Source organism: Grammomys surdaster, unplaced genomic scaffold (assembly GCF_004785775.1).
Source record: "Grammomys surdaster isolate TR1022 unplaced genomic scaffold, NIH_TR_1.0 371, whole genome shotgun sequence".
In the NCBI taxonomy this organism is placed as follows: Eukaryota; Metazoa; Chordata; class Mammalia; order Rodentia; family Muridae; genus Grammomys; species Grammomys surdaster.
The window spans coordinates 824,383-834,557 of record NW_021604790.1 but is presented as its reverse complement, the minus strand read 5'-3'; the positions used below and the strand labels follow the sequence as shown (position 1 = coordinate 834,557).

General features: G+C 51.1%; 2 protein-coding genes across 4 annotated transcripts; both read left to right on the top strand.

The window, feature by feature from the left end:
• Positions 1-2,127: 2,127 nt before the first annotated feature.
• Ghdc (GH3 domain containing) lies at positions 2,128-6,304 on the top strand. Of its 3 annotated transcripts, none has more exons than XM_028780586.1 (9): positions 2,128-2,215; positions 2,575-2,846; positions 3,139-3,260; positions 3,383-3,884; positions 4,329-4,521; positions 4,613-4,684; positions 4,756-4,889; positions 5,249-5,334; positions 5,595-6,304. In XM_028780586.1, the coding sequence occupies exons 2-9, from the start codon at positions 2,588-2,590 to the stop codon at positions 5,808-5,810; spliced, it is 1,584 nt and encodes a 527-aa protein (XP_028636419.1). In that variant the 5' UTR covers positions 2,128-2,215; positions 2,575-2,587; the 3' UTR covers positions 5,811-6,304. The 3 variants fall into 3 exon arrangements, with proteins under 3 accessions (XP_028636419.1, XP_028636418.1, XP_028636417.1); XM_028780585.1 differs by having other exon boundaries at positions 2,138-2,206; positions 3,127-3,260; XM_028780584.1 differs by having other exon boundaries at positions 2,138-2,215; positions 3,127-3,260.
• Positions 6,305-8,920: 2,616 nt separating this feature from the next.
• On the top strand, positions 8,921-10,173 carry Hcrt (hypocretin neuropeptide precursor). Its single transcript, XM_028780342.1, has 2 exons — positions 8,921-9,031; positions 9,712-10,173. Exons 1-2 carry the CDS (start codon positions 9,011-9,013, stop codon positions 10,081-10,083), a joined length of 393 nt encoding a protein of 130 aa, XP_028636175.1. The 5' UTR covers positions 8,921-9,010; the 3' UTR covers positions 10,084-10,173.
• Positions 10,174-10,175: the final 2 nt, after the last annotated feature.

The window sequence follows — 10,175 nt, the reverse complement described above, 5'->3', positions numbered from 1 at the left end:
AAAAAAAAAAAAAAAGCCACTAACAAGGGGCTGGAGAGATGGCTCGGTGGTTAAGAGCACTGACTACTCTTCCAGAGGTCCTGAGTTTAATTCTTAGCAACCACATGGTGGCTCACAACATCTGTAATGGGGTCTGATGCTCTTTTCTGGTGTGTCTGAAGACTGTGACAGTGTATTCATATACATTTTTTTTTTGTTGTTGTTTTTTTGAGACAGGGTTTCTCTGTGGCCCTGGCTGTCCTGGAACTCACTCTGTAGACCAAGCTGGCCTCGAACTCAGAAATCTGCCTGTCTCTGCCTTCCAAGTGCTAGGATTAAAGGCCTGCGCCACCACCACCCGGCTAAAATAATTTTTTTTTTTTTTGGTTTGGTTTGGTTTTTTGAGACAGAGTTTCTCTGTGTAGCCCTGGCTGTCCTGGAATTCACTCTGTAGACCAGGCTAGCCTTGAACTCTCGAACTCAGAAATCCGCTTGCCTCTGCCTCCCAAGTGCTGGGATTAAAGGCGTGCACCACCACCGCCCCAATAAATATTTTTTAAAAAGAATTCAAAGTCATTATTAGCTACTTATCAAACTCAAAGTCATCCTGGACTAACAACCTACTTCCAAAGAAGGTGTGTGGGGCAAGGCAGGGGAGGGGCTGAGGTGGGGCAGGGAGTCCTGCTGGAGAGCTGTCTCAGCAATCAAGAGTGCTTACTGCTGCCATTCCAGAAGGCCACAACTTCTTTCATCCCTGTTGGGTGGCTCATAACCCATGTGACTCCAGCTCCAGCAGATCTAAGGCCTTCTTCTGGTTTCCACAGGCAACTGCACACATGGAGACACATACAAACACATAATAAAAAGAAATATTTCAGGGCTGGAGGGATGGCTCAGCAGTTAAGAGCACTGGCTGCTCTTGTGAAGAACCAGGACTCAATTCCCAGCACCCACATGGCAGCTCACAAACTGTAACTCCAGTTCCAAGTGATCCTAGATCCTTACACAGACATGCGTGCAGGTAAAATATCAATGCAGGTAAAATAAAAATAAGAGATTGGGGGAGGGGGGAACAATAATGTGAAATCACAAAGAACCAGTAAAACATTTCTAAAAATGAAATAAATATTTCAAATGCATTTTGGTTTTTTAAATAATTATTTGGTTTTGTTTTTTTTTTTTGAGATAGTCAGTAAATTGAGTCACACCAATTACCAGCAAAATGTGATCAAACCATATATGACAAACTGCTGTAAGACATCCTACCTGAGGTCTGGCCATTGGATAACTGACCAATCGGCTTGTCTGTGTAAAGATGATGGGTCGCCGTCTGTCTATCTGTCTTGCAGGTTTCTTAGCAGATTACCTGTGACACACACTACACTTGGGTTTAAGGCCGCCTAGGCAAAAGTCATTTCCTCTAACTCTGTGGAGAAGATTTATGGATGGGGACAACTTTGGATATTTGTTTGTTGATGTTTTGTTATTTTTGATATCTTGTTCTTTTATTTATTTCCTTTGATGCAGGGACTCTCTACATTGCCCTGGCTGTCCTGGAACTTACTGTGCAGATCATGCTAATCTCAAACTTACAGAATGGTTTTACCTCTGCCTCTGAGTGTTGAGATAAAAAGAGTGCACCACAAGATATGGCTATTCTGTAAGGCAGCCTCGGGCCTCGGACTTAGTGGGACCATTCTTCCTCCACAGCCTCTCCCAAAGGCAGGGATTCCAGATGCACTCTATAGAATAGGTTTTTGGTTTGTTTGTTTGTTGGTTGGTTGTTTGTTTAAGGCGTATAGCTCAGGTTGACCTTGAATCTGTTGTGTCGCTGTGGGTGGGCTTGCCCTCTAGCCAACACATCCCCTAGGGCTGGAACAACTAGTCTGCACAACTTCACCTCCGAAGCTGTGGTTTTTAGTTGATCTCGAGTCTGAATCTGCTCCTGGATGGAAAGCAATTGCTCTTTCCGCACACACACCTCCTGGTCTTTCTTGACGATCATGCTACCCTGGCCTTAAGTCCCTCATCTGCCAACCTGAGCCAGCAACTCAACTTTTCACCCTTTAGGTGACCTGTTCCTTTAAGAACATCCTTCCCTGCCCCCAGGTCCGCCCAGTCAGGCCGGATTTCCTGTCTAAGCCCTGCCTTTTAAAGTCATCACTTCAACTTTCAGGACTGCAGTATACAGAGACCAGACGCACTGAGGGACCCTGAGAGATCTGAGGTGCTGAAAGTAGGTGGAAGTGAGCTGTGGCAGTTTGCATATGTATACCCAAGGCTCTAGGGGGAAACGGGACCAGGGCAGGGAAGATTCTGAGAAGATGCAAAGTCACTTGGGAGTGGGTAAAAAATGTTATATGTCATGCCCAGCCCTCTCTTCGTCTAACAAGGGAGGAGCTGGCGGAGCTGTTCTTCCAGCTCGGAAGCAAGGATGCCAGTTAGTAGGAAGCCAGAGTCTTAAGGGTCTCTCTTCCATATCACCTTCCCAGCAGGGCCCTGGCTTCCTCCACTGTCTCCTTCCTCTGTTTTCTGTGTGTGCCAGAGACATGGTTATCTCCCTCAAAGCCCCATTTCATTCCATTCTTCTCCCAGGAGCTCCTTGGAGATGTCTCTGCTGTGGCTGCTGCTGCTGCTGCTGCCCCTGCTGGCAGTGCTCTGGCAACAGAGGTCTCGGGGTGCCAGGCCATACTGGCTGATCAGTCTCCAGCACCGGGTGGCCTGGTGGGTGCTGGGCTGGGCAGCCGCCTGGCAGCAGCGGAAACTAGAATGGAGCACACTGAATGTGGGCCAGAGCCAGCAGGAGGCCCTCATGTGGTGTCTGAAGAAAGCCCAGGGTTCCTGCTGTCTCCCCAGGGAGAACACAGGTGTGTTTCTGGCACCTGGGGGAGGTAACCCGGTGAGAGAAAATAACCCACAAGACAGTCAGATTCTAGAACCCAAAGGCCCCTTCGTTTACCACCAATATGACGGGGCCTGGCGCAGAGCCCTACCATAGCCTGTACCTGACTCCTGTTAGGATGGGCTTTCCTTTGCTGGGCCCTGCTCTAGCCTCCACCTCACTTCCCAGGCTCTTTCTGGGTTCCTTTCTCAAGGCTTTCCACAGTCTTCTCACTTCCTGAGGAGTTTCTGGTATTTTTTTTGGAGGGGGGTCTACAGACATGAGCACCTTCCGGAATCACCTTCCACTGACCAAGACCAGCCACACCCAGGAGAAAGAAAGTGAAGAGAAGCTCCCGCCCCCTACCTTCCCCCAGTACCATGGAGATGCCTCTTTGCAGGTAAACAGAGGTACCACCGCCCCATAACAGCAGACCCTCACAAAAGGATGTACAAAGGCCCACTGGGGTAGCTGAGGACTGATTCCAAAGTCTGAATGACAGGCCCTCCTATCTCCCTCTAGGCCACCCTGCTGGGTCTAATAACCCTAAACAAGGCCTATCCAGAAGTGCTGGCTCCAGGAAGTTCTGCCTGTGTGACTCCTACCTCCCCATGGCCCTACTCTGTCCCCTGGCTTGAGCATGCCCTGGGCAGGGTAAGCGCTGTTGGAGCCAAGGACACCCGGACCCTGCTGCTGGAGGCGTTGATATCCCCGGGGTTGAGGGTTCTTGAGGCAAGGACTGCAGTGGAGCTCCTGGATGTCTTTGTGGGCTTGGAGACTGATGCTGAAGAACTGGCTGAGGCCATAGCAACTGGGAGCCTAGGGATGCTTCTCCCCAAACGAGCAGCTGAGCTGCGGGAGGCCCTAGAGCAGGGACCCCGAGGATTGGCCCTCCGGCTCTGGCCAAAGCTGCAGGTGGTGGTGACTCTGGACTCAGGAGGACAGGCAGAGGCTGTGGCTGCCCTTAGGGTCCTGTGGTGCCAAGGGCTAGCCTTCTTCTCTCCTGCTTATGCTGCCTCAGGAGGTCAGCTTGATGCGGGGATTGGATGCAGGTGGGGCTGGGGGCAGATGTCACACAGCTAGCTACCATGCATTGAGCCACCTACGCTTACCTTCTTCAGCTCTCAATGCCTGGGATGGTACGGGTTACTAGCTCCGACTAACAGCTGAGCATGCCAAGGTTCACTGAGACATAGCATCTGACATAGACTCATGTGGTCCAAGATTTGTTTCCCGCTCTGATCCCTGCCAGAACCACAGCATCTCTGCCTGCTTCTGCTCAGTCAAGACCAGGAAGAGCAGGCTGGACCTGGGGGATGGGGGGTGGTTCCAGAAAGGTTGTATCAGGAGGGGCAGATGCTTAGAGGAGCTGGGCCTGTTGTCTAGAGTGAGGAGTTATTTTCTGCTGTCACCTGACAGAAAGGAATACACCATGAAGTTGACAAGAAGATTGTTTTGTTCTCTATAGGAGTGATGGCCCTGAACCTGTGGCCAGAGCAACCCCAAGGATCCTATCTTCTGCCTCCTGGGGTCCCCTTTATTGAGCTGCTTCCAATCAAGGAAGGAACACAAGAGGAGGCAGCCTCCACTCTCCTTCTTACTGATGTCCAAAGGGAGGAAGAGTATGAGTTAGTGCTGACTGACCATACCAGCCTGACCAGGTGATCCCCTACTGGCCCTTGTCACCTCTGATGAGGACCCTAGCCTTGGGAAGAAACAAAAGCTCACTCTTCTTCTCAACCCACTCCTTAGGTGCCGCCTGGGTGACGTGGTACAGGTGGTTGGTACCTACAATCAGTGTCCTGTGGTCAGGTTCACCTGCAGGTAGGTAACCCCGGGGGGACAATGAGGGGCTGTCCCTATGCCTTGGGCCCACTCTCTCCTTCTTCCTTCAGGCTGGGACAGACCCTGAGTGTTCGAGGAGAAGTTACTGATGAGAATGTATTCTCTATGGCCCTGGCCCAAGCAGTAGGGCAGTGGCCAGGGGCCAAACTGTTGGACCATGTCTGTGTAGAGAACAGCATTCTGGGTAAGCATCTCTACCATCTCCTACCTCCATTTCTTGTTGGGTCTGGCTATCTCCCGACCCATGTTCACCCTGACCAGAGACATCTAGGAAGGAGATAAAACACACCCTTCCCCACTGTTGCTAAAGAAAGTTCCTCTCTGTATCTAACTCCCATCCCTACAATCTCTACCTCTTTTCTTTCCTGACATGTCTCATATTTAGGAGTTGTTCTAGGTTCTCCTCTATTTGGTACTCCCCACCAAGAATCATTTCTTCTCCCCCATGAGCCTTAGAATACGGAAGAAGTGAGGATGCAGGGTGTTGACTCTCGAAGCTGCCTTGTCCTCAGGAGGTTTGTATTCCTATGGCTTTATCCTCAGATTCCTGTGATGGTTCTGCCCCACACTACGAAGTGTTTATGGAGCTGAGGGGGTTGAGAAATATGTCGGAGGAAAATCGAAACAAGGTAAATGATGAGACCTGGGTCTGATTATAAATCTCTTTTGTTCTGCAAGCCCCCAGTTGTCATGGAGATGAGAGAGTTAAGGGAACGGGGTGGGCCTTAGGGAGGAGGAGCCCCCTTCAAAGAATACGGGAAGGGAGCCTGGGTCCCACAACACACATTTCCACAACAAAATCCTAAGTGCATGTAGCCTTGGATATGGTCATGCATACCCGGGACACATGCCACCGCATCATGACTTCACATCTCTGTTCTGCCCTTAGCTTGACCACTGCCTTCAGGAAGCCTCCCCTCAGTACAGGTCCTTGCGGTTCCGGGGCAGTGTGGGTCCTGCCAAAGTCCATCTGGTGAGGCCAGGGAGCTTCAGAGTACTTCGGGAAGCACTGGCAGCCTGCTCCTCCTCCTGTCCTCATGAAATGCCTCGGGTCCTCAGGCTCGGGCACCTGGCCCAGCTCCTGCAGAAGAGGGTGATACCCTAACCAAGGCAGCCAGCCTTCCTGTTTCTGCCTCACTCTTTCTTCTGGAACATCTCTGGATGCTGAGTCCTGGACCAGACATCACATAATAATTGGTCCATCCAAGCCCTTGGAGACCTTAGACTCACTGGCAAGTTTTAAGACGCAGGCTTTGAGCACACAGCTGAACCCATTGATGGTCCCCTGTCAGCCTATCCTGCATGAGACTGCTGGTGGCTTTCTATGTTGCATCCCTTCTCATGTGCTTGGCTGAGGTACAGCGAGGGCTGAAAGTGTAGGCAATGCTCCTAGAACAGATGAAGAAACCTCAGCCTAATTGTCTCGTGGTCTAGGGTGTATCTTGCACAACCTCCTGAAAGGCTGAGGCTGTGGCTCGTAGTCACCCGATGTTTAATACTCTTCCTACCAGCTCTCCCCATCCCTCTGTCCTTCTCTCCCCCATCCTCTGTCCTTCTCTCCCTTCCCCTCTCTTATCATTCTGTTCCCTGGATCAACTCCCAAATAAAAAAAAAAATTTTTTTTAAAAATGTGCCTGTGTGTGTGTATGTACACCATGTATATATGAATGCCCTCAGAGGCCAGAAGAGGATAGTGAATTCTCTGGAACTGGAGTTTCAGGCAGTTGAGAGCTGCTATGTAGGTGCTGGGAACCAAACCCAGGTCCTCTGTGAAAACATCAAGTACTTGGCTGCTGAACCATTTCTCTAGGCCCTCCCATCAAACTCTCTTGCCCATATAATGGACCCTGCTTTGGGAATGCCATGTGGGGTCCTCTGCACACTGCTTCTGCCACTGGGCTCCCCCACCAAAGCCCATCCCTTCCCTCTCTATCCTGAGCTTCAGGGCCTTTACCTACTCTGCACACCACCTTAGGTTTAGTCCCAAGATTGTGACCATAGAAGAGCCCCTGGAGACTCCCTCCATGGTTTTCAAGACCAAGCAGACAGATGCTCTCTGCCTTCTCATGCCAAGCACAGCTTGAAGATGAAGGAGCTGTTGCCAGCTTCTCAGCACTGGGCTCCTTCCTGACCTGGCCTGCACAAATCACTTCCATGATGAAAAAGGAGGGAGCTAGCCTTAAAGACACAAAGTGTCACAGCAGGAGGGAGCATTAGAGCTACCTCAAGAGCTGTCCATAGTAGCAGTGAGGACACTAAGCTACAAGGCCAGGAGGCCAAGACCCGTAACCCCCCCCCCCAAGTCCAGATCAGTAGCCAGCTTTCAGTTCTGGGGTCTCCCCTCCTCCCTCCTCCCTCTTCCCAAGCCAGTCCCACAGCAGCCTTTTTTTTTTTAATGTCTTTATTTTATGGATGTGAGGACACTGTTGGTCTCTTCAGACACACCAGAAAAGGGCCATTACAGATGGTTGTGAGCCACCATGTGGTTACTGGGAATCTAACTCAGAACCTCTGGAAGAGCAGTCAGTGCTCTTAACCACTGAGCTATCTCTCCAGCACCCATCACCACCTACACACACACACACACACACACACACACACACACACACACACAGAGAGACCAGCCTTTTAACATGCCCCACCAATGACTGCCCAGCCTGGCACCCAAGGCCCTGGAAAGCTGTATCCACCTTACCTCTCCTCTCCCTTCAGCTCCATAGAAACTATGATGCCCACACCCCATCCCTTGGGAGCCAAGCACTGTAACATCAGAGCTTTTGTTCCATGTTGTCCCTTCTCAGGCATACTCTGTCCCCTTACCTACTACCTAATGGAAGCTACTTTTCAGGTAAAGCCTTTGAGGGACACCCCCCCCATCCCATCCAGAAGGAAGTGCCTGTCTAATCTTTGCTACTGTCTGAGTAGTTCCTCCCCTGCATTGAAATATTCTTGGCTCAGGTGCCACCCCATCCAGATCTACATGTTCCTTGAAGGAGGAGATGTGGAAGCTGGAAAGATGGCTCCATTAGGAACGCTTACTGTTTTTTGCAGAGGACCCGCTCTTGGTTCCCAGTGCCTACATGATGGCTCACAACGATCCATAACTCCAGTTCCAGAGGTTCCAAAACCCTCCTTTGGCATTCACAGGCACCAGGCACACATGCAGTATAGATTCATACACACAAAGCACACTCATACATATAAATCTAAAAATAAACAAATTTAAGAAAACAGGGTCACGCCGGGCGGTGGTGGCGCACGCCTTTAATCCCAGCACTTGGGAGGCAGAGGCAGGCGGATTTCTGAGTTCGAGAGTTCGAGGCTAGCCTGGTCTACAGAGTGAGTTCCAGGACAGCTAGGGCAACACAGAGAAATCCTGTCTCGAAAAACCAAAAAAAAAGAAAAGAAAAGAAAAGAAAACAGGGTCACATCCTAGGCACATAGCTGTCTCTGCACCCATGCAGGACTGATCTGCATCAACAGCTTCTTAACAGGACCCTGAGGCAAACTTAGCCTGAAGGTGGCTTGAGTCCTTTACCACCCACACCCTGTTCCATGATGGCTGGATCCGATCCTGGAGATGGCAGAGTAAGACTGCCCTCTTCTCTATTAGCCCAGGAGACGTCTACCCTTCATCAGCTTCTAAAAACCAGGCTTGGCGGCTGTCTCACCCAATGCACACAGTAAGTCTCCAAAGCTTTCCATGGAGGAGTTTGGTGAAAGAGAAAAAGAGAGCTGTGGGGGGTGGGGCAGGTCAAGCACTGTTTCCATGGAGGAAAAGGCCCTGGAACCTGATGGACCCTAGAGTCAGTGAGAGTGAGGGAGCATGCCACCCAGGTACCCTCCCTACCTTCAATATACCATAGACAGTGGTTCGTAGGCTGCCATTTCTGCCCCTAATTAGCAACCGTCCCCTCCAGCATTGTCTCCACCGAGTGTCCCAGCCAGGCTGCTTTTGTGAACTTAGATTCCTGGGTGCAAGGTAACCTCATTAGTACTCAGAAACTGCCTTATCTCCAGGGAACGGCAGACAGACAAGCTGGGGACCAGGGACAGGGCGGCCATTCTTTGGGTCCAACCTGGAAACAGCTCCCCTGCAAGACGCTAATCTTAGACATGCCTTTGTCTGGTTTAAAGTGGATACGCGGACTCATGTCTCCCCACACACACACCTCAAAGCACTATAAACCCCTGGCCCCTGGAAGCAAGCCACAGAAGACGACGGCCTCAGACTTCTTGAGCATTTGGACCACTGTACTGAAGATACCATCTCTCCAGATTACCTTTCCCTGAGCTCCAGACACCATGAACCTTCCTTCTACAAAGGTAAAGAGCTAGAAACAGAGACGTGGCTCATCAAATGACTGAGGCCATGAGAGTGCTTGCTGAGGGCTGTGCTCATATGATCTTTCTAGTGTAGCACTGAGGTGGGCGCTTGGCAACCTGCCTCCTTGGTTAACACTGGGTATGCTGTTATGGGGGAGCTCATGTTTAAGGAGTATTTGTATTTTGGATGCTCTCTGTGCTTGTCAGCCATGTCTTCCACTCAACGGCCCTAGGTAGTAGGGATGATGCAATGCCTAGTTTGTAGGTGAGGAAGGGCTGTTCCAAGAGGGTGAAAAACTAGTCCAAAGCCACCATGTTCAATTTCCCCAGCAAAGGAACAAGCCTGTTGTGTGTAAAGGGAAGGACTGCACTGAATAAACTCTTTGTTTGTGTCAAGCTTGTTAAGTTTGGTGCAGACAGACTCAGACACACCTGTCTGCAGGTAGAGGGTCAAGCCTTTAAATATGTTTGCACAGAACAAACTCAGTCTACCCCAAAGAAGCCTATGGAGGTTTCCTGGAGGATATGGCTCCGTTGTGTATTGAAGGATCAGAGTTGACAAAGGAGCCAGCCGCAGGAAACTCAGTGACAGCCAAGCAGGATCTCAGGCAAGGAGAGATTTAGAGCCAACTGGCTGTGGAGAGTGGAACCCATTTGCACCTTTTCTCTGTTCCCTTTAGGTTCCCTGGGCCGCCGTGACGCTGCTGCTGCTGCTACTGCTGCCGCCGGCACTGCTGTCGCTTGGGGTGGACGCACAGCCTCTGCCCGACTGCTGTCGCCAGAAGACGTGTTCCTGCCGTCTCTATGAACTATTGCACGGAGCTGGCAACCACGCTGCGGGCATCCTGACTCTAGGAAAGCGGCGGCCTGGACCCCCAGGCCTCCAGGGACGTCTGCAACGCCTCCTTCAGGCCAACGGTAACCACGCAGCTGGCATCCTGACCATGGGCCGCCGCGCAGGCGCAGAGCTAGAGCCACGTCCCTGCCCTGGTCGCCGCTGTCTGACCACAACCGCCACCGCTTTAGCGCCCCGGAGCGGGTCCGGAGTCTGAACCCGGCTTCTATCCTTGTTCTGGTCCTAACTTTCCCACTCTGCTCACCAGTGTCAGTCTCTAGATAAACAGCAATAAAGACGATCCTCTAT